Source organism: Ylistrum balloti, unplaced genomic scaffold (genome assembly GCF_031769215.1).
Source record: "Ylistrum balloti isolate Yb309-2 unplaced genomic scaffold, AGI_CSIRO_Ybal_v1 Utg369972, whole genome shotgun sequence".
Classification (NCBI taxonomy): domain Eukaryota; kingdom Metazoa; phylum Mollusca; class Bivalvia; order Pectinida; family Pectinidae; genus Ylistrum; species Ylistrum balloti.
In genome coordinates, this window is record NW_026782064.1 from 1,411,875 (window position 1) to 1,437,005 (window position 25,131).

The following is a 25,131-nucleotide window of genomic DNA, read 5'->3' on the forward strand; positions in this document are numbered from 1 at the left end:
TTCTTTTTATTTGTTTATGTAAGCACCCTGTCAGCTTAATATTGTCTGTATGAATATGAAATCTTGTAATATTTAAATTACAATGTTAACTGTATCAGTAGGAACATGTTAACTAAAGGTACACAATATGACCTTGGTACACCTGCCCTAGTGGCCCACCTCATGGTCCACCTCATGGCATTCTTACCTCACTTCATGACATTCATTAAATCACATTTAAGGTCAAGGAAAACTGATCTTGGAGACCTTTCACCATATAAGCCTTGTTAGCTTGACTACCAATCTGTAAGAATTCACTTTGTAAAGAATTTTTGTCTGATAATAATAGATATATTTATGGATTTTTTTGAAGTCTTTGGCAAGAATAGTCTAAAGCTTCAGAATGGAAAAAGGGCTGAATTTTGTTTGACAGTGTTCCTGTGATGTAGTGTATTCTGACTGAATATCTCTATCATGTGATGTCGTGTATTCTGACTGAATATCTCTATCCTAAGATGAGGTATAGTCTGACTGAATATCTCTATTCTAAGATGTAGTGTATTCTGACTGAATATCTCTATCATGTGATGTAGTGTATTCTGACTGAATATCTCTATCCTAAGATGTAGTGTATTCTGACTGAATATCTCTATCCTGTGATGTCGTGTATTCTGACTGAATATCTCTATCCTATGATGTAGTGTATTCTGACTGAATATCTCTATCCTATGGTGTAGTGTATTCTGACTGAATATCTCTATCCTGTGATGTAGTGTATTCTGACTGAATATCTCTATCCTATGATGTAGTGTATTCTGACTGAATATCTCTATCCTGTGATGTAGTGTATTCTGACTGAATATCTCTATCCTGTGATGTAGTGTATTCTGACTGAATATCTCTATCCTATGGTGAAGTGTACTCTGACTGAAAATCTCTATCCTATGATGTAGTGTACTCTGACTGAATATCTCTATCCTGTGATGTAGTGTATTCTGACTGAATATCTCTATCCTGTGATGTAGTGTATTCTGACTGAATATCTCTATCCTGTGATGTAGTGTATTCTGACTGATGTAGTGTATTCTGACTGAATATCTCTATCCTGTGATGTAGTGTATTCTGACTATGATGTATATCTCTATCCTGTATGAGTGTAGTGTATTCTGACTGTATTCTGACTGAATATCTCTATCCTATGATGTAGTGTATTCTGACTGAATATCTCTATCCTGATGTAGTGTAGTGTATCTCTATCCTGTGATGTAGTGTATTCTGACTGAATCTATCCTATGATGTAGTGTATTCTCTGAATATCCTATCCTATGGTGAAGTGTACTCTGACTGAAAATCTCTATCCTATGATGTAGTGTAGTCTGACTGAATATCTCTATCCTGTGATGTAGTGTAGTCTGACTGAATATCTCTATCCTATGATGTAGTGTATTCTGACTGAATATCTCTATCCTGTGATGTAGTGTATTCTGACTGAATATCTCTATCCTATGGTGAAGTGTACTCTGACTGAAAATCTCTATCCTATGATGTAGTGTACTCTGACTGAATATCTCTATCCTGTGATGTAGTGTATTCTGACTGAATATCTCTATCCTATGGTGTAGTGTACTCTGACTGAAAATCTCTATCCTGTGATGTAGTGTAGTCTGACTGAATATCTCTATCCTAAGATGTAGTGTATTCTGACTGAATATCTCTATCCTGTGATGTAGTGTATTCTGACTGAATATCTCTATCCTATGATGTAGTGTAGTCTGACTGAATATCTCTATCCTATGATGTAGTGTATTCTGACTGAATATCTCTATCCTATGATGTAGTGTAGTCTGACTGAATATCTCTATCCTATGATGTAGTGTATTCTGACTGAATATCTCTATCCTGTGATGTAGTGTATTCTGACTGAATATCTCTATCCTGTGATGTAGTGTATTCTGACTGAATATCTCTATCCTATGATGTAGTGTATTCTGACTGAATATCTCTATCCTATGATGTAGTGTAGTCTGACTGAATATCTCTATCCTGTGATGTAGTGTAGTCTGACTGAATATCTCTATCCTATGATGTAGTGTAGTCTGACTGAATATCTCTATCATGTGATGTAGTGTATTCTGACTGAATATCTCTATCATGTGATGTAGTGTATTCTGACTGAATATCTCTATTCTAAGATGTAGTGTATTCTGACTGAATATCTCTATCATGTGATGTAGTGTATTCTGACTGAATATCTCTATCATGTGATGTAGTGTATTCTGACTGAATATCTCTATTCTAAGATGTAGTGTAGTCTGACTGAATATCTCTATCCTATGATGTAGTGTAGTCTGACTGAATATCTCTATCATGTGATGTAGTGTATTCTGACTGAATATCTCTATCATGTGATGTAGTGTATTCTGACTGAATATCTCTATTCTAAGATGTAGTGTATTCTGACTGAATATCTCTATCATGTGATGTAGTGTATTCTGACTGAATATCTCTATCATGTGATGTAGTGTATTCTGACTGAATATCTCTATTCTAAGATGTAGTGTATTCTGACTGAATATCTCTATTCTAAGATGAGGTATAGTCTGACTGAATATCTCTATCCTATGATGTAGTGTATTCTGACGTGATATCCTGTTCCTATGACCTGTGGTATGTTCTGCAACTTTTTTTAATTACTTAGTGTGTTGAATGATTTGAAGGTTTTAATACTGTGTATTTAGGCTAGTTATATTCTTGTTAGTCCAATAAGTTGTAGAATGCCACAGCTGTAATGAGTTGTGGGATTCTGCTTACAGATGACATCCACAATATGCCTGGTTCATTACTCCTCCTTGATTCCTTGTGAGTGCTCCCAACCTTCCTGACAATATTGTTGCCAAAATAAGTTTACTTTGGTTGTGCAATATCAGGAGGAAAGTGCAAAGGTCAAGGCTATGAGTAAACAGGAACACAGTCATGTGTGTGATGTGCATGATGGAGAGTGCATGCCAGGGTGCTGACTGCTCAATTACCAAAATCTGTTAATTCTGCTGGATAGTGCACCAGTACTATGATAAATGTCAAGGTCATCCAAAGTTTGCAAAGAAAATTAGGTAGAGGTGCTATGATTAAAGTAAGATATATGTTAATGCTATGAGTAAGCCAAGAGGTAAAAGTACCTGTAAGAAGTGCCAAACAGGGCTTTTGTTTATTACTCAGTTTATAAAAAGTAACAAGTGACATCGATCAGTAGAAACTTGAGTAACACTTGGCAAGTTGTAGGATGGTAGTAAAGATTTCTTTGTGTATTGTTGTTGGCAAAGTTTTGTAATAAAATGTTAATGAGTTGTTATATATACAAAGTGTCAAAGGTCAAAGGTCAAAGGTGTGATCACATCAGTGATAACTACACTAACGTACAACATTATAATGCTTTCTGCAATGCAGTATGAAAGATGTCATTTTTTTTCTTATAGTGACATCTAAAGAATATTGTTCTTGTTTCTCAGACTGTAACAATGGGTTGGGATAACCAGAGGTTTGTAGGTGAAATGTCACGCTGCCTGTAGCAAATTGGGTATGGACTTTGGCTTTGTTATTATAGGCTCAGGCTGACTGGGTTATAGGCACAGACTGACTGGGTTATAGGCACAGACTGACTGGGCTATAGGCACAGACTGACTGGGTTATAGGCACAGACTGACTTGGTTATAGGCACAGACTGACTAGGTTATAGTGTCAGTCTGACTGGATTATAGGCACAGACTGACTGGGTTATAGGCTCAGACTGACTGGGTTATAGGCACAGACTGACTGGGTTATAGGCACAGACTGACTGGGCTATAGGCACAGACTGACTGGGTTATAGGCACAGACTGACTGGGTTATAGGCACAGACTGACTGGGCTATAGGCACAGACTGACTGGGTTATAGGCACAGACTGACTTGGTTATAGGCACAGACTGACTAGGTTATAGTGTCAGTCTGACTGGATTATAGGCACAGACTGACTGGGTTATAGGCTCAGACTGACTGGGTTATAGGCACAGACTGACTGGGTTATAGGCACAGACTGACTGGGCTATAGGCACAGACTGACTGGGTTATAGGCACAGACTGACTTGGTTATAGGCACAGACTGACTAGGTTATAGTGTCAGTCTGACTGGATTATAGGCACAGACTGACTGGGTTATAGGCTCAGACTGACTGGGTTATAGGCTCAGACTGACTGGGTTATAGGCTCAGACTGAATGGGTTATAGGCACAGACTGACTGGGTTATAGGCACAGACTGACTGGGTTATAGGCACAGACTGACTGGGTTATAGGCACAGACTGACTGGGCTATAGGCACAGACTGACTGGGTTATAGGCACAGACTGACTTGGTTATAGGCACAGACTGACTAGGTTATAGTGTCAGTCTGACTGGATTATAGGCACAGACTGACTGGGTTATAGGCTCAGACTGACTGGGTTATAGGCTCAGACTGAATGGGTTATAGGCACAGACTGACTGGGTTATAGGCACAGACTGACTTGGTTATAGGCTCAGACTGACTGGGTTATAGGCACAGACTGACTGGGTTATAGGCACAGACTGACTAGGTTATAGTGTCAGTCTGACTGGATTATAGGCTCAGACTGACTGGGTTATAGGCACAGACTGACTGGGTTATAGGCACAGACTGACTTGGTTATAGGCTCAGACTGAATGGGTTATAGGCACAGACTGACTGGGTTATAGACTCAGGATGACTTGGTTATAGGCTCAGGCTGACTGGGTTATAGGCTCAGACTGACTGGGTTATAGGCTCAGGCAGTTGGTACCAAACACTGATTGAATGCTATCTCATTATGTTGATTTGTACTGTGATAATAAAAGGTTCAAGGTGATCACTTTTTGCAACAGTTAGAATAATATATACTGCCTGGGAGCTGGAATACTGTAAAATGTCCTAGACTTAACAAACCATAAATTTCCATGATATTTCCAATTTAGAAGACTAACTATAGACATCACTTTAATGTACATATTAGTCTGATGTACACAACAGATGTGTGTATAAGATGTAGCACAGAACAATATGGGATCTTAACTGAGATTAAACATTAACCTTGGCCTATATAGAACTGTGTAACACAAAGTATTCATCTCTATCATTAATCAAATTTAAATCTGGCAGACACTTACACCACAATATTACCACTCTTACAATAAACCACCAAGTGACCACCAAGTGACAACCAAGTCTTATCCAGGAGAAAAACACTTCTGTATATCTTAACAGAATTTGTCAGTGAGGCAAATAATGATCACTGTTGGTGTATTTTTAGAGCATAACCTAGTACCCAGTAATTTTGAATTGACAATCTATTTGAAGATAATACATTTTGACAGATCTGATACCCCAGTGACTACACAGTGTCACTTCTCTGTAGCTGGTATACTGCAGTGCATCTATTGGACAGACTCAGGACTAAGTAGATCAAGAACATTAACAAATTGGATGACAACTATTTGATTGTAGCACTTTTTATGATGAGTTTGTGATACAGCCTCCCTCTAGTGGTAGATGTAATACACACAATGGTGTTTCTGATGCAGCACATATGTTACACATATGTACATTCTCACCTGTTTTCTCCTTTCTTCCTATATTTCCAACTTTTCATGACATCTGACCCCCCCCCCCCCCCACACCCTCCCCTCCCACCACCCTTGTTCTCACAGCTTACATTCCCCTTCCTCTTGACTGTTCACTTCCCTATCAATTCAATTCCATCTTCTTATCTCCACTTCTGCTCCTTCTGTCGGTATTTCCTATTTCCTCTTTCTGCTTCCCTCTTCCCCATCTCTTATTCTCTATCCTTCAATCTGCTTTCCCAGCCCTTTGTTATACCTCTTCTCTGCCCACCAGTCCCTCCACTCTTCAGATCCATTGCCCCTCCATACTTATTGCCCACCAACCCTCTGCCGCAACGTTTATCCTCTACTCACCTTTCCTTTACTGCTTTTGCCCCCTTCCACTGATCCCCTCAACACCTATGCTGCCCCTCCCTTCTGCCGTATTTATCTGCATATAAGCCTTTTCACATCCACAAATAAACCTCCTTTTTCAGTGTTTCACAATCATCAGTTGTAGTACATGAAGAGGAATAGTAAGCTGAAAGTAGTTCCCAAAAATGCCCCCCTGTACTTTAATACTGAACTTTTACACTTGAGGAGGGAACTCATTTGAGGATTGAAATACTGTTTTTTCCCTCTTCCCAACTGTTTCCCTTTCTACCTTCATTTCCTCCCTCCTCCAGCACTCCATCTCTCCTCGTGCACTCCCTTACCTTTCTCCACACACAGTACTTCACTGGCATTCTTGCTGTCCCCCCCCCCCCCACTTTCCTCCCTCCCCCTTTTCTCCAAATTCCAATGAAGTTCATGATTATCTAGGTGAGGATGATGAAAGACCTATGTTGTATCAGTTATATTGATGTACAATTGGCAAGGAAATAAGATAACCAACGTGTACCATAAAAACAGCAGGAAGGAAAGACCTGTCTGACCCAGTGATTGAGCTTCTGTTTTAACGATGTGTAGGATCAGGTTAGGAAACTGTTTTGTGTTATAGTGCTGTAAGTAATGCTGATCTCACAGTTATGCTCCTCTATTAAGTTCACCTTTGTCTCACTAATATATATCAATGATGTTCAGAAAACGTACTACTACATAGCTGTACCTCCTGGTACTTAAGACCACTTACAGCACGGAATTAAAAGTGTGAAAGGGGAGGTGAAATATATAAGTAATGGATGTGGGAGAGGGGATATGATTGACAGCTCACTTTTGTAATGGAGTGATTAGACAGAACAGACATCCAGTTAACATATATCATACTCATATAACATGACTTTGTTATCTTCATAATAAAAGATTTTAAAATTTATTCTTCACATTATGCCTAGATCAGCAAAAATATAATTCATATAAAAAACTATGATGGCTAACTGATTCCATTGATAGTCTGTTAGCTTGTCTGTAAGCTGGTGATAGTCAGCCTCATTTCCTTCTGATTTAACAGACATAGATGCTACTTGCTGTTCTACAATACAGGAATTAGTGTGTCCCTGTTTCTTTATGACATACTACTCAAATTTTTTATCTCTTGAAACTTCCATCCATTACTTTAAGGCTACCATCATTGGCTGTTCAAATGGCCCTTCATCATCTTTGGTCCAGTGTTCGGGATTGATCTGTCTGTCCTTGGACAATCATTGTTAATACCTTTTTTGTGAAGTGATGGGTGGATTGTTGTATGTATTGTGGATTGTCGTATTCTTGGACTGATCTGGAAAACAATATGGCTGACAAGCGGCCATCTTTGATTTTGACAGTAATAACTTGTTTCTACAATTTAATATTGAATGGATCACTCTCAAATTCCATATGTATATTGCTCTTGGTCCCTAGTTGTGAATTTTTGGATTTTGGAACTGATCTGAGGGAGGATATGGCTGACCTGCAGCCATTTTTGATAGTAATACTGTAGTTTGTTATCGCAATTTCTTGAAGTGAACTGGATGGAACAATAATTTTCAAATTTCGCCTCAGCCTCAAGTTGTGCATAGTCCATTTGAGGCTGAACAGAAAAGGCTTCCTTCTTGGATTTTGACAGTAATGGTTTGATATTATAATTCTTAGAAGTATTGGGACTAATCAGAAAAACAGAATGGCCAACAGGCAGCCATCTTTGATTGACGTTAGATCAACATTACTATTTCTTATAAGTAGCTTTCAAATTTCATAATATAAAGAGCGAAAAAAAAAAGAAAAAAAAAGGAAAGTAAGCGACAAAATCTAACTTGAAAGACTAAATAAAGATCAAACAAGGGTGTGCACCAAGATCCCTCACAGATCACTCGGTGGAATGTTGTGTTCAAAAGGAAAACAAGAACTTTATCAACTCTGTTAATGTCACATGATACATGACTGACAAATTACATCCAAGTAACGACACGATGCAAAATAAGCTTATTTTATACAAGTACTGCTATCAAAGTTTGCACACAACACAAAATATACATTTTTTGTTACAGGCGCTATCAAAGTTTCTACACTATATAACATAGACGGATTTGAAACATTAAATGAAATTTTTTATTTAGAAATTGAAATTTCATTAGCAATTAAATGACATTTACTCATTGTATTTGACATAGCTCTAATGTCTTGGATTTGTCGCTCTCTGTTTACCCGTAATGATGCAGACATCAATGTTGTTTATTTAAGGATTTTGATTGTTTCTCACAGACATAGATCGACCTCTCAAACTGGCATTGAACAGGTACAGGTTTTCTTTTGTTATAGTTCATACCAGTAAATTGATTAATTATTACAGGATTAAGGACAATGTGCACCAGGCACGTTGAGTGATGCTGGGATTTAGAATTGTCAACTGTACCAGGAGGTGTATTAAAGAGGTCTTAATCCATTTCTGTCCTGACATTTCATATGAGTTGTTAAAGAGAAATATTGGCTGTGTTATCAGAGCTTTGTGGCGTTTGAGATAATAACACTCCAGTATTTCACAATAATTTAGCAGGAAGCAGTTCTTATTTCACAAAGTATACATTGTTTTAAGAGATTAAAGTGTTTATCGATTATGAAGATCATATCTCGTCATACAGCTGAAAGTTTCCATTGACGATGTCATTTAGCCTTACCATCATCTATGTATGTTTATTGATCAGGACCAGGTAACTCTATCCCAAACAGGACGTTATTGCCAATTACTATTTCTCTGGACTTATGGGTAATGAATTAGATTACATACACCATTAGGATGGAGTTAGATGAGAGCCAGAAATTTATAGACAATAATGGACAGGCTTAAAGGTATATATGGTATGATGATAAAGGGAAACAACCCCTGTCTGGCGTATTGTGAGTAAGATATATATAGTATGAAATATTTGAAGTGGATTTACGAGGAAGCTTTTACTTAATTCTCTAAATAACGATGAGACTGTAGTATAATTCTAGGAGACGGGAGTCAGTGAGATGGTTTAATTAATTCATGATCAAATAAAGTTTCATTGATGAAGTTGAACGTCAATTTATTTAGGACTTGTGGATGTATGGAGCTGAGAGCTATTCATTGAAAGGAGTTCCATTCATGAGGCTGAGGGTTATTCCCTTGAAATGAGTTTCATTCATGAGGCGGAGGGTTATTCCATTGAAATGAGTTTCATTCATGAGGCGGAGGGTTATTCCATTGAAATAAGTTTCATTCATGAGACTGAGGATTAGTTCTTCAAAGTAAGACTTATTGATCAGACTAAGGGTTAATTCATTGAAGGAGGACTTATTGATCAGACTAAGGGTTAATTCATTGAAGGAAGACTTATTGATCAGACTAAGGGTTAATTCATTGAAGTAAGACTTATTGATAAGACTGAGGGTTAATTCATTGAAGGAAGACTTATTGATCAGACTAAGGGTTAATTCATTGAAGGAAGACTTATTGATCAGACTAAGGGTTAATTCATTGAAGGAAGACTTATTGATAAGGGTGAGGGTTAATTCATTGAAGGAAGACTTATTGATAAGGCTGAGGGTTAATTCATTGAAGGAAGACTTATTGATCAGACTAAGGGTTAATTCATTGAAGGAAGACTTATTGATCAGACTAAGGGTTAATTCATTGAAGGAAGACTTATTGATAAGGGTGAGGGTTAATTCATTGAAGGAAGACTTATTGATAAGGCTGAGGGTTAATTCATTGAAGGAAGACTTATTGATCAGACTGAGGGTTAATTCATTGAAGTAAGACTTTTCTTGATGGCAATTAACATTGAGGTCATCAATTTGCATGGCCCTGATAAGATATAGCATAGCTTATGACCACTAATTTCTACAACTGTTTCTCTGTTGATTGTCTCAGAGGGAGACCCGACAGGTGAATGATATATATACCACCCTGGGAAATGGTGGAATCAAGCCTATCTTCCTGGCAGAACTTTATCGTATCATTGAAGGAACCCATCACTCGGGCAAATGTTGAGGTGAAACCTATATCACTTACAGAACTGCAGGGGTGAATGGTATCAGTGTGGTAAATAGAGAGGGAAACATTTATACTGTTGGAAAGACGGGATGAACGCTGTATGACTCATGATGGAATGGATGAATGTTATACAGGGAGGTTTTGGAATAAATAAACCTTATGTAACTCCTATGATCAAGTAAATGCTATAACTTAGCAGGCTGAAATCAGTTTCATTTGTTTTGATTTGCAATGGTCAATGTCAAATTTCAACATTCAATACTGCAAGAATTTAGGCACCTTGGAGATTAAGTGCTGACCAAGAATTTCTGTGGAAGAAGTGATTCAGCTCTGTAGTTGAGAGTTAGAGGTGTTCAGCTCTGTTGTAGAGAGGAGGTATTTAGAGCTGATAAAGCTCTGTGGTAGAGAGGGTAGAGGTGTTTAGCTCTGTAGTAGAGGTATTTAGAGGTGATAAAGCTCTGTGGTAGGAGGTATGTCAAACGAGGATATATTCTTAAGAAACTGTATAGGTAAATTCAACTCAATCCTATAATTTTATGATGTTTATTTCAATCAACATGATTTATTCAAACAAAAATTGTACAGACAATACATTTATGTATGTTATACAGGTAGATTAGATTTAGACAATGTATCATCTAAATCAAAGGTCACCTTGAACATGTACTTGAAGTCAGATATTCATTATCCAGTTCTGTATGATAGATAGATAATCTGTTTGCTACAGTATTTTTTTCTTATAGTCCAGTTTTAGCAAATTTTCAATCTTGCAATATAATTTTTGGGAAAGTGAATTGCATCCAGTTCAGTGTTAATCTTGTCCAAAGATCTCTCAATATTTTCAACCAAATTCTGCAATACTTTGTAGGCATCATGATTTTACAAGAGTTATTGCCCTTTTGTTCCACCATGGAGTGCTCTTATCATTGTTGATAGAAAAATCTGACATTGCTATTGATTTTTTATTCTGACATAGATGATCTCTCCACCCCCACTTTTGTTCTCTGATTGCATGGAATCCCCATTGGTTTATATAGAAAACTTTGGTACAATTTGTGTAGTTATGTGAGGGGAACAAGTTATGAAAAGCACCCTGTCTATGCTGGGGTTTGAACTAGCAACCCTCTGCTCTCGAGCCAGACACTCACCACTTGAGATAGGGAAATTACCACATCAGATGACCTGAACTCTAAGGAAGGTGTACATGCCTAATCAGCAGTGTTAACAAGAATGATATGATATTAATGTTTGTGGTGTTACAAGCTGTCACACTAGATGTTAAACCATTAATACTTAGAAGATGTACTGTTATATAAACAATATATAAATCATTCTGGCATTTCACATTAACCTACATATCTTGAATTTTTTTGTTGGAGGGATTGATGATCATGGTTATTTTTGTTGTTTTTATAACACTCTCAATGGTATTGTCCTGTTCTAACATGTCATACATGTATTCTGTGTTGTTTTTTACTGAAGCCTATGGAAATATGGAGATGATAAAAATATCTGGAGGTGCAGCAAAAGTTGAATCATGAAAAAGAAACAAAGTTTAGCACTAAAGTGAACATAAAATACATTATAAGTTAATTATCATATACTAGTACATGTATCTGATTGATAAAATGTATAAGCTTTGAGATGGGGTCAACATTTGTTAGATGAGGTATGGTCAGTACTTGGCGAGATATCTGAAGGTTATGAACCTTCTATGCTGTTAACACTAGGAACACACTTTAGACTGGACCTAGTACAGTACCATATTGTCAAACATCCTGGTGATATGCTCAACCAACTTTTTACTGATCTATTTAAAGTTTGGATTTTTTTTCATAACAAGAGGTTTTACATAACCTTTGTGTATAGAACATATTAATTTGACTGTTTTTTACAGAGTTATTGCCCTTTACTTTTGTCAGCATTTAAATTTTCTGTGACTGTGTTGGAGATATTTTTTATAGGCATTGGCTTTGCTGATCCATGCTATAGATTTTCTTGTGATGCCCAAATCAGGAATCAAACTGAGATCTCAGACACATTATCAACTGGCTCTACCACTTGAGCAGAAGAAGCATGCTCAGGCTGTCAGCTGAGTGACAGAGACCATATTTAACACTATGTATAAGCCAAACCAACCCACTCCTTTTACACTACTCCCTCTGTTTTTCTTGAGCATGCTCCGTCAGCTGAGTGACTGTATTTAAAACTATTACAGATATCCAATTATATTTCCTTGGCATTAGATATCAGTAAACCATATTCGTACTTTCCCTCTTGTCACATCATTGTATAGATAATCAGTTTTCACACTTCTAACTTACCAAACGGGAAATTTGTTTATTAAAAGAAGGTTCTATTTGTTAGTTTTTGAAAACTTGATATGCTGGGCAATAGAGTTTGTAACAAATGATGTCAGTAATCAGATAAAACTTAACACCTTGCTGTTGTATTAGTGAACACTATGGTCGTAATCATTACCAGTTCTTTATTGTTGATGTAAAGAATGCCTTTGTTTGGTAAGGGGCACCTGCTCTGACCAATGACTAGTCTGACACCTGTAAACTTGCCTAGCAACAGCTTTCTGTCAAATAGGGACTGCAGGTCAAAAAGTGTGTGGAGATAAACAGAAGTGGCAAGTGTAAAAACTATAAACACCTTCTGGACTTTGCCTATACAAAAGGTTCCATATCAATGCTTTTGTTGTATGTGGTCAGTGGAATCAAGTTACACCAGAAATGTGTGTCAGGGTTTAGAGTCAATGGTGATTAAGTGTTGTGGGGGCATTAATATTGACTACTAATTGTGGAATATTAGACTTAAGGAAATATTGATCAGTGTTTGGTCCTACCATACCATTTACTAGCTACAAGAATGTGGACACCAGCTGTTGTGATTGAGAACAAAGAGAAAACAAACTTTTCTCTCGATACTAATATACAGTTTCAAAAACTAGAACACCAAATAACAATGTATTAATAGTATTGTTAATCTGTTTTCTGATTTCACTTCAATATTAAACAAAGAGTAAAGTATCTTGATCAGATCGAGACACAGGCTTATACAGTTGTGGACTTCTTCAGATCGAGTTAACAAATAGCCAAAGTTTTTCTTAAAAATTTTCTTGTAGAATTCCCATCTAAAAGATAACAATATCCTTAGAGGTGAAATAACTGATAATTTATTAATAAATATTGTCTGTCCTAGGCAACACCTCACCTTGTCCGGAGATATAAGAAAGTTTCCAAGACATATGAACTCTAATTGTAAAACATTTTCCTTGGCAACTGAAGGTCCATTCATTTTACAGTTATTGGTTCAGAGAATGTTTCATTTTGAGAGTTATACAATTTCCATAAAGTATGATATACCAGGAGTGAAGTTAATCTGACATTACAATACTGACACCTGATGACATGATAAATATACCTTGGATACAGCTGATCATATTCAGTATCCCGTCAGCCCAACATTACCAACTGTAATACATATACCATATTCATCTCCCAGACTTTGAGTCAGGCTTTATATGTTGGTCCTCTAGATGTATTGTCCTGTAATAAGCCCATCTCAGGACTTTCAGTCAGGCTTTATATGTTTGCCCTCTAGATGTATTGTCCTGTAATAAGCCCACCTCAGGACTTTCAGTCAGGCTTTATGTGTTGGTTCTCTCAGTGCATTGTCCTGTAATAAGCCCACCTCAGGACTTTGAGTCAGGCTTTATGTGTTGGCCTTGTAGGTGTATTGTCCTGTAATAAGCCCATCTCAACACTTTGAGTCATGCTTTATATGTTGGTTATCTCGGTGCATTGTCCTGTAATAAGCCCACCTCAGGACTTTGAGTCAGGCTTTGTATGTAGGTTCTCTGTGCCTATTATCCTTTGATAAGCCAACCCTATGACTTTGAGTAAAGAGTAATGTGTTGACCTCTGGGGTCCTGAAATAAGCCCACTCCCTGACTTTGAGTCTAGCTTTATAAATGTCGGCCTCTAAGGACTTGACTTAGTTGATTTTATAAGTTATCATTTCTCTTCTGTAACACATTAAACATCATTCAGGAAATAGTTACTCAGGAAAACATCATTAACAAACCAGTAATCAACATGATCAATTGATGTGACATCGATTGGTTCCAGCTCCACCATGCATATAAGAGTATGATGGGCAGACAATTAAAATCATTGTGTTACATCTTGTTAGTAATGACATCTTAACTGATTGAGGGTCACACAAGTGAAATGATATACTTTTTGACATTGCAGTCTATGATACAGGAATAACTGAGTGTATATAAACATTTAGTAGATAGGATATAGCCTACATGTGATAATTTATCATAGTTTAATGGTAGTGATTATGATAATTGTCTAAACATTAATCTGTACTGGAGTGTAATTAAATCGCAATGTTTTATAACATAATTACATATATATGTGGATCTATTTCTATAGTGTTATATACACAGGAGATGAACTACTTCTCAAGCTTTTCACTGACATACAGGAGAGTACAATGTACATTATATTGTATGATTATAAGGCTGTTACAATTACGATATAGAAAAGAAAATTCACTTGTTAATGTGTCAGAAAGTCTGGTACTGAAAACCAGTCAGTGTGTCACAATTAATACCTTAACCAAAGATCAGTCAGTGGTTTATACCAGACTTGACCATCAGGTGGATGGTCACTGGTCTCCTTGACTCTTCCTATTGCTATGTATTCTATAGAATCTGCTGAGTCAGCGATCTGACTGGCTGTGTATCATTACTGCCATGAACTTTACCTTATAACCTTACCTTCATAAGGATATACCTGGTTTGCATGCTTCAATGATTTAAAGATGCTTCAAGTATTATATTTGGATCTGCTGATTGTCAGCTGGCTCTAAGATTTAAGATACATTGTCACCTACATCAGGTGGACCTGCTGGAGGCTCTGTAATATCCAGGCAATGACTTTTAACAGATAGTGTCACTGTTACAGACAGCAGTGTTGTAGGGTCTTTCAACAGCTTTAATATATCTTGTGGCTGTCATAAAAGTGCAAAGTGGTCTGAAGCTAATGGGAATGACTTTCAATTGGACATTAATATTTCTTACACACGACCAAAGAAAATAGCTTGAAATCCATTTAAATTATTCCTGAGCTAATTTACAGTATTACAAAAGTCATTACACTATTTATGAAATTAAATCCCAACACTTCCCACAGAATTATCTCCCTTGTCATCAGTCTATATATGTGTCTTCATGTCCCTAGGAACATGGCATAATATCACAAAATTTCTATGCAGACCAGATACTAGATAGTGCAGATATAATGATATACAATGTGGTGTATGTTTGTTTAGAATTAACATGTGGTCAAATTATAAACAAGAATGAAAGAAATGTATATGTACTTATTTGGGATGGGCCTTCTGTTAAGATAAATATGTTTTTGAAGGTTTCTATTATAGCACAAATTATTTTCTCATACCAGCTTATACATACATTAAGAATGCCCTTTGTTTGAATTCAGTTTTTAATAATGATTGCTACATTCCAGTTTTCAATGATGAATTCAGAACTGTAATGATCTGTCATGTTAAGCCATATTAATATAGAGTATAAAGGTAGGGCTACTATTATATAAAGGTAGGGTTACTATCATATAAAGGTAGGGTTACTATCATATAAAGGTAGGGTTACTATTATATAAAGATAGGGTTACTATCATATAAAGGTCATATAAAGAAAGTTATAAGTCATGTTACAGGTTAAACAGTAGTGGCCGGTTATGAATATTCCATCAGGTGAATCAGTGTGACAGGTTAAACAGTAGTGGCCGGTTATGAATATTCCATCAGGTGAATCAGTGTGACAGGTTAAACAGTAGTGGCCGGTTATGAATATTCCATCAGGTGAATCAGTGTGACAGGTTAAACAGTAGTGGCCGGTTATGAATATTCCATCAGGTGAATCAGTGTGACAGGTTAAACAGTAGTGGCCGGTTATGAATATTCCATCAGGGGAATCAGTGTGACAGGTTAAACAGTAGTGGCCGGTTATGAATATTCCATCAGGTGAATCAGTGTGACAGGTTAAACAGTAATGGTCGGTTATGAATATTCCATCAGGTGAATCAGTGTGACAGGTTAAACAGTAATGGTCGGTTATGAATATTCCATCAGGTGAATCAGTGTGACAGGTTAAACAGTAGTGGCCGGTTATGAATATTCCATCAGGTGAATCAGTGTGACAGGTTAAACAGTAGTGGCCGGTTATGAATATTCCATCAGGTGAATCAGTGTGACAGGTTAAACAGTAGTGGTCGGTTATGAATATTCCATCAGGTGAATCAGTGTGACAGGTTAAACAGTAGTGGCCGGTTATGAATATTCCATCAGGTGAATCAGTGTGACAGGTTAAACAGTAGTGGTCGGTTATGAATATTCCATCAGGTGAATCAGTGTGACAGGTTAAACAGTAGTGGCCGGTTATGAATATTCCATCAGGTGAATCAGTGTGACAGGTTAAACAGTAATGGTCGGTTATGAATATTCCATCAGGGGAATCAGTGTGACAGGTTATTTTGGTCTTGATGTAATATTATAATCAAAACACAAACAGAATTTTTCATTGTAGTTAGAAATATGATATAGACCTGTTAAAAATGGTGACATTAATATATACATACTTCTACATTGTACTTCTGTGAAATATCATTAGGTGAATACTGAATACCAGCAGTGTTGTCTTTTTTATCACATCACCTGATCATGAGACAGTCTTGTTTGACATATTATCATTACCTTGAGTTCATCAAAAGGATATCATTGTGTGTAACATCTGGGAGAAAATGAGCCTTCATTATAACAAATTGTATGACAAGGGAGAGCTGGAAAAAAATGATAAAATGTATCGTTTTTAAATCATTTAATTCTTTTTACAGGAGAAGTCATATAAAATTCCACAAGTGCATAAAGGGGGAATAAGCACATTTGTACCAGAAAGGGAGGTAAGTAGAAAAGTTTTAATTGAATCTGTCAGATTTATTGTGAAACTACAGGAAATTGTAAATGTAAGCAGTAAAACTGTTGGGGTTTTTTTTTCTGTAAAATTAGAATTAGAGAAAATAGCAACCATAAACTTGCTGCAACAAGGAACTGTTTACTTGTAATGTATATAGCAAGTGAAAAAGTGAAAAAAAACAATTACAAAGTTTCCTGTAATATCTGTAGAAGGAAAATGACAACTATTGTCACATGTAAAAAACTGACTCGCTATAATATCTGAAGGAGGAAAGTGACCGCTTCTGACATAGTAGATATTGACTTGCTGTAGTCTCTATAGAAAGAAAGCAATAACTTCTGACATTGTGTAAAAATTGACTCACAGTAATATCTGTAGGAGGAAAGTTATAACTACTGACATTGTGTGAAAATTGACTCTGTAATATCTGTAGGAGGAAAGTGATAACTATTGACATAGTGTAAAAATTGACTTACTGTAATATCTGTAGGAGGAAAGTTATAACTACTGACATTGTGTAAAAATTGACTCACAGTAATATCTGTAGGTGGGAAGTGATAACTATTGACATGGTGTAAAAATTGACTCACTGTAATATATGTAGGAGGAAAGTAATAACTATTGACATTATGTAACTTTTGACTTGTCCTGTAATAATGAAGAAGGAAAAATTGCTGGGGAAGTACAAACCAAGCATCTGTTATCATTAACTCAATGTAATATATATATATAGGAGAATGTTTGAAAAGACAGCTGCTCACTTGCTGTGATATCTGTAGAACAGCATCTGTTATTAGCTTGCTGTAGAAATCAATCTCTTGTGATTAGTTGTTTATACCTTAAACATTTTTCAGTCAAATTCAGATTTGAAGGTTGGTTGATGGTTGGTTTGTTGGTTGACAGGTTTTCTGTCTCTGTAACTCTGAACATGAGTGTTCTGGCAATGTGAGGGAGTGACCTGCATCCCCCTCAGGGGGTTGGAACCATCTGTAGCAGTGAATGTTTGATTATGCTAGATCCAGGATCAAATAATGCCTTATCCTAACTCTTGCAGTCTGAAATATGTCTAGAAGTGGAAAGGAAAAAATTTGGGCCTACATAAATTTGGTTCACTTTAAGGTTAATTTGAAGTCTGTCAAATGCCTTCAAAACAATTGTATAGTCAAACATTATCCCTAAACACCTGGACCGGCATTATCATGCTTGCTCTTTTTCAAAAAGGCACTGAAGGATCTTAAGTATGTGAGAGTGACACAGTATTCACACTGGCCACCTTTAGTGTGCGAGAGTGACACAGTCCTCACTCGGGCCACCTTTAGTGTGCGAGAGTGACACAGTCCTCACACGGGCTACCTTTAGTGTGCGAGAGTGACACAGTCCTCACACGGGCTACCTTTAGTGTGCGAGAGTGACACAGTCCTCACACGGGCTACATTTAGTGTGCGAGAGTGACACAGTCCTCACACGGGCTACCTTTAGTGTGTGAGAGTGACACAGTCCTCACACGGGCTACCTTTAGTGTGTGAGAGTGACACAGTCCTCACACGGGCTACATTTAGTGTGCGAGAGTGACACAGTCCTCACACGGGCCACCTTTAGTGTGCGAGAGTGACACAGTCCTCACACGGGCCACCTTTAGTGTGTGAGAGTGACACAGTCCTTACACGGGCCACCTTTAGTGTGTGAGAGTGACACAGTCCTTACACCAGCCACCTTTAGTGTGCGAGAGTGACACAGTCCTCACACGGGCCACCTTTAGTGTGTGAGAGTGACACAGTATTCACACGGGCTACCTTTAGTGTGTGAGAGTGACACAGTCCTTACACGGGCCACCTTTAGTGTGCGAGAGTGACACAGTCCTCACACGGGCCACCTTTAGTGTGCGAGAGTAACACAGTCCTCACACCGGCCATATTTAGTGTGCAAGAGTGACACAGTCCTCACACCGGCCACCTTTATTGTGTGAGAGTGACACAGTCCTTACACCGGCCACCTTTAGTGTGTGAGAGTGACACAGTCCTCACACGGGCCACCTTTAGTGTGCGAGAGTGACACAGTCCTCACACGGGCCACCTTTAGTGTGCGAGAGTGACACAGTCCTCACACGGGCCACCTTTAGTGTGCGAGAGTGACACAGTCCTCACACGGGCCACCTTTAGTGTGCGAGAGTAACACAGTCCTCACACCGGCCATATTTAGTGTGCAAGAGTGACACAGTCCTCACACCGGCCACCTTTAATGTGTGAGAGTGACACAGTCCTCACACGGGCCACCTTTAGTGTGTGACACAGTACACGGGCCACCTGACACATCCGCCACCAGACTATGGTCAATGATTAGTCATTAAATTGGTGCAGGTGTTATTATAACCACCTTTTAGTGTGCGAGAGTGACACAGTCCTCACACAGGCCACCTTTAGTGTGCGAGAGTAACACAGTCCTCACACCGGCCATATTTAGTGTGCGAGAGTGACACAGTCCTCACAAGGGCCACCTTTAATGTGCGAGAGTAACACAGTCCTCACACCGGCCATATTTAGTGTGCAAGAGTGACACAGTCCTCACACCGGCCACCTTTAATGTGCGAGAGTAACACAGTCCTCACATGGGCCACCATGTAAAGTCCTATCCGCCAGACTATGGTCAATGATTAGTCATTAAATTGGTGCAGGTGTTATTATAACCACACTTGTTCTTTTTTTTATTTTGGTTGTCTCATCTGGCATCCTTTCCAATCATACTGAGTTACTTGATCAATTTACAAATGTCTGTTTCTTTCTGATAATCCACCCGCCTGCAGACAGCTTTCAATATTTAAAAGAACTTACTTTTTACCATCTTTCATGATTATGTTAGATCTTTGGTCATTAATTGCCCTGTAACTACCTATATGGTGCCGTGGAGTGACAGTCGTAGGTGATCACACCACACTGGTGTGGTGACATGTCACACATGAACCACATGCCATCTGCAGGTTTTGACATATTTCACCGATGACCAAAGCTGACCAATCACTGGGCTTTGTTTGTCCAGATAACCATATGGTTGACAGGATGATGTATAGACATCTCAGGAGCTGGAAAGTGGTGACAGAGACATGTCTAATTTACATACAGTTATAGCAGGTGTTGGGTAAGGGTATATAGGTAACATGACACAATAATTCAATTAACAGGTACATCTATATGTAAATATTAGATTAGAAAGGACACCTTGTATGAATATATTGAAAATGACTAGAAGAGAATACGTAAAACTCTTTGAAATCATATCCACAGACAGTTGCATTGTTATTGGGGGTGTGGTTTGTGTTATGCATAGCAACAAAATTTAAATATTTTGAAACAGGAATTATAAATCATCCAATCTTCTCAGTTTTCATAACTATTGAGCATATTTGGAACGCCTCATTGTTTTCAGATAACTTCATGTGCATGTAAACAGGATGTTAGAACACAGGTTTTCATTGCCATGTTCATTTTGAAAGGTTTTAAGTTTAATAGGATTTCATTATCCCTTTCATTAATTTTATTTAGGTATTAAGGATATGTCAGCTAGCTTAAGCATACATGTATTATTTGTCACATAATGTTTAGCGAAAATTCCTGTTAATATTTTACAGATACTTGCTAACATGTAATGTGCTACATGCATAGTATTAGGAGATACCTGTTTCCATACGTGTATAATGTTGCTTGCACCTACCCAAGAAATGAGACACAGCAAAAACTATAAAGAATCCACTAGTCACAATATACCATTCTGCCAATCTGTCACTCCCTGTTTTTAGGCACCCCAGGGTTATTTGTCAGACATACAACTACAAACTGACAACCTGGGTCAAGGTCATGTCAATAGAACTGATAGGATCTACACATAATGCAGACAAACCAAAGAAATTCCTGAAAAATCAAGAATGCTTAAAATCTTTCATAAATCTCTCATTGCTATCAATAATCAATTGTCAGGGTCAAACTAGGGTCATTTAATTTTTAGTGGTTTTTAGGGTTTTCTAATGATTGCATAAAAGTAGATAAAGTTAATATAAGACAATAGATCTTTATAAAAGTAAATAAAGTTAATATTAGACAACAGATCTTTATAAAAGTAAATAAAGTTAATATAAGACAATAGATCTTTATAAAAGTAAATAAAGTTAATATAAGACAATAGATCTTTATAAAAGTAAATAAAGTTAATATTAGACAATAGATCTTTATAAAAGTAAATAAAGTTAATATAAGACAATAGATCTTTTTAAAAGTAGATAAAGTTAATATTAGACAATAGATCTTTATAAAAGTAGATAAAGTTAATATAAGACAATAGATCTTTATAAAAGTAAATAAAGTTAATATTAGACAATAGATCTTTATAAAAGTAAATAAAGTTAATATAAGACAATAGATCTTTATAAAAGTAAATAAAGTTAATATTAGACAATAGATCTTTATAAAAGTAGATAAAGTTAATATAAGACAATAGATCTTTATAAAAGTAGATAAAGTTAATATAAGACAATAGATCTTTATAAAAGTAAATAAAGCTAATATTAGACAATAGATCTTTATAAAAGTAAATAAAGCTAATATTAGACATTAGATCTTTATAAAAGTAGATAAAGTTAATGTAAGACAATAGGTCTTATTTAATAAAACAATAGGTACCTAATGTGATGGAAACCATTTTTTATATCACTTCAAATTTTTGTGTTGAAATGGTCTGTGAGAGCCATACTACATTATTATCACATGTAAACCACAAATGGTAGACTTATGTCACAAGTATCTCTTTATGCAGAGATCATTAATCATGATTTTATTAAGGAATGCAAAATTTGATAGTAAAACTTGTAGATCTTATGGCATTTGTTTGAGACCTTAAGACACAAATTATACATCAGTCATGATATAGCCATGGACTTTGAATATTTTAAGTCCTTGATATATCACAGTCAAAGCCATAGAAGGATTTTAGCATATAGTTTTTGTGACAGTAAAAAAGCATGCAAAACACCATTTAAACCATGTGACAATGATGTAGCACAGCTCTTAAAACAGATATAAACAGATATAATCATGGGATTCAAAAGGTGATATATACAACAGTATTTTCTAATTATTAACACATTCTTAATACATTACAGCAAGGCCAATAAGTACCCATGTGTGTGTACATCTCTAGATTAAAGTCTACTTATACGGAATTTGAAGAACATGAAGAACTTATATGGCATGTTTGAGAAGGGAGGGAGACATATTGTTTATTACTGGTTCTTCTTTTGTGCCAGGCTTACCCTCCTGTTGATACTCAGTATTGTACCTCAGGTAACTGCCAAGACCACTAGACTTTACTTGTAATTTCGTGCCTTACAGTTTTAACTGTAGTACCTGTCTTGAGTATACAGCGTTAATATCTTTAGGTAGATAATCTCCCCACAGGTCACTTGTACCAGGTCACTCATTCAACTTAGTCTGGTCTAATTACATATAAAGAAGAACTTGTATGGAAGGGCTGAACTATTATGACTGTTGTTTAAAATGTTCTTTGCATACAATTGACCCATTGTTTGTCCGGTTTATTTGGGGTTAGAATCCACAATGGAGTACAATCTTCATTCCAGAACTATTGACACACTGACACAATATATATATCCCAGTATGTATAATTAGTTGGTCTTTGATTATGTACGAGTTGGAGACTTTCAGGTCTAGAGTGTACCATACAAGGAATGCTTACACATTGATTACACAGTCAAAATAACAGTACTAAGTAAAGATTGGTCTCCAGTGCTGGCCATTACTTAACAGATTCTATGGCGTGTAAGATCTGTACATAGGGTTTTCAATAGCTTATCTCACTAATCTGATCAAAACTTATATAAAATTATAAACAAGGTTCTTAGGAATTGAACTCTGACTTGAGTTTTCTGCATAGTTTGGTCTTGTAGATAGTGTGTTTTTCTATATCTAGTTAAAATGAAGACTATTTTGATAGTCCCAAATGACTTGAACTCTTAACATTTATCTCTTAATCCTTTATGTAACATGCTTGGTTACCCTGTATAGATATTCGAAGTTCAAGACAGTACAGTGAGAGTTTTAATATCACTTTCTTTAAGCATTTTCTTTGGTTAAAAATATACACAGCTCTTGGTATTAACTTTATTATAGAGATGTTAGAAATTAAAGACAGCACAGTGAGAGTTTTATTATCATGCTCTGTAACCAAGCTCTACTCACCAATATGGTTGATATTTAAATAACAGAATGTTTTATTTGATAAAATCAATGTTTTCAAAGCCACCTGTTATTATCAGTATATGGAATTAGAAATTACATGTATTTAGGTTGAACACTGTTCCAAGAGATAATTACTTTAAGAGAGATCTTTGCTTCTTATACAAAATCTGAACTGATTAATGTTTTCCCTGGGCAACATGACAGTTCACTTTGTTAACTAAATAGCTTCTCCATTAAAATTGCAGAAATTCGTACATTTTTAATTGTAGCTGTTTTACTTATGACGACTTCATGAACATTAGATATTTTTATTATATTTCCAATTCTCCTAAAAGCTTAAATGTGTTTTCCATCAATTTAGATACATTTGACACTTTGATATTATTATATAACACAGCTATATGTCTTAAGTCTTGTCACAGGAAACACCAGACCATGATTACACTACCTCTTGGCAACTGATTTCATTTTTGACAGAATTGTGGATCACTGGGTGTATTTGATTAGTTGTACTTGTGCCTGATAGTTGGAAACAGGGTATGATTAGTTCACATGACATTCAACCTGCTTGAGACTGATAGTGATGAATCAGCCAGTTTTCGTTGACTGGCCATAACTGCATGGATTGGGATTTGGTCTGGTCGCTCACTATTTCTCATCGATGAAATATGAGGGGCCTTTTGTGGAATTTTCTTGTAAATCGTCCAGATTTAACAACTGCATCTTAAGAATAAATGAAAATGCTGCAGCTGCTACCTGTCCATGATTTTTTGGGTTGAAATTTTGGGTCATAAAAGAAGGTCTTTGGTAATTACATGGCAGAGACTTGCTCAAATAGAGTCTGCCATGTACCGTACCTTACACAAACTTAGATTCAAAAATATAGCCTGCAAGTAGTAACTTTAAAATTGGAGACGATAAGTTCTAGACTGAAGCTTACTGTCATGCTCTAATACCTACAAAAATAAGCATTAAATTCTGGTCACATTCAGAGCAGAACAGAACACCACATTAGAATTAATGGACAGTTAAACATATAGATTATGACACTGAAACTGTTGGTGTATTGCAGACATCAGTACTTCAAGACATGGACTAGTTGTGCATTGATGAATTGAGAACTAGTTCACACTTTAAGTAAATATAACAACAACTTAACACATGCAGACCTGCAACAATCACATGAAACCTCTGAGTGACTAAATTAATAGCTGCTAGTTGGTTTTACGTTGCCTAATAAGATATAACGTAATATTACCACCAGTGCCTAATAACAGATATACCATAATATTACCACCAGTGCCTAATAACAGATATACCATAATATTACCACAGGTGCCTAATAACAGATATACCATAATATTACCACAAGTTCCTAATAACAGATATACCATAATATTACCACATGTGCCTAATTACAGATATACCATAATATTACCACCAGTGCCTAATAACAGATATACCATAATATTACCACCAGTGCCTAATAACAGATATACCATAATATTACCACATGTGCCTAATTACAGATATACCATAATATTACCACCAGTGCCTAATAACAGATATACCATAATATTACCACAGGTGCCTAATAACAGATATACCATAATATTACCACAAGTTCCTAATAACAGATATACCATAATATTACCACATGTGCCTAATTACAGATATACCATAATATTACCACCAGTGCCTAATAACAGATATACCATAATATTACCACCAGTGCCTAATAACAGATATACCATAATATTACCACCAGTGCCTAATAACAGATATACCATAATATTACCACCAGTGCCTAATAACAGATATACCATAATATTACCA

At 36.5% G+C, this 25,131-nt stretch overlaps 1 protein-coding gene across 2 annotated transcripts in view; it reads left to right on the forward strand.

Annotated features, from left to right (window-relative positions):
* Positions 1-25,131, forward strand: part of LOC132547654 (sestrin-1-like) — a 57,327-nt gene that overhangs the window by 15,995 nt on the left and 16,201 nt on the right. For both annotated transcript variants that reach the window (XR_009554125.1, XM_060211438.1), the window contains exon 3: positions 16,974-17,039. Coding sequence is in view for 1 of the 2 variants with exons in the window: in XM_060211438.1 (XP_060067421.1) it covers positions 16,974-17,039 (66 nt within the window). In the remaining variant the exon portion in view is untranslated. The remainder of the gene's footprint in view (positions 1-16,973; positions 17,040-25,131) is intronic.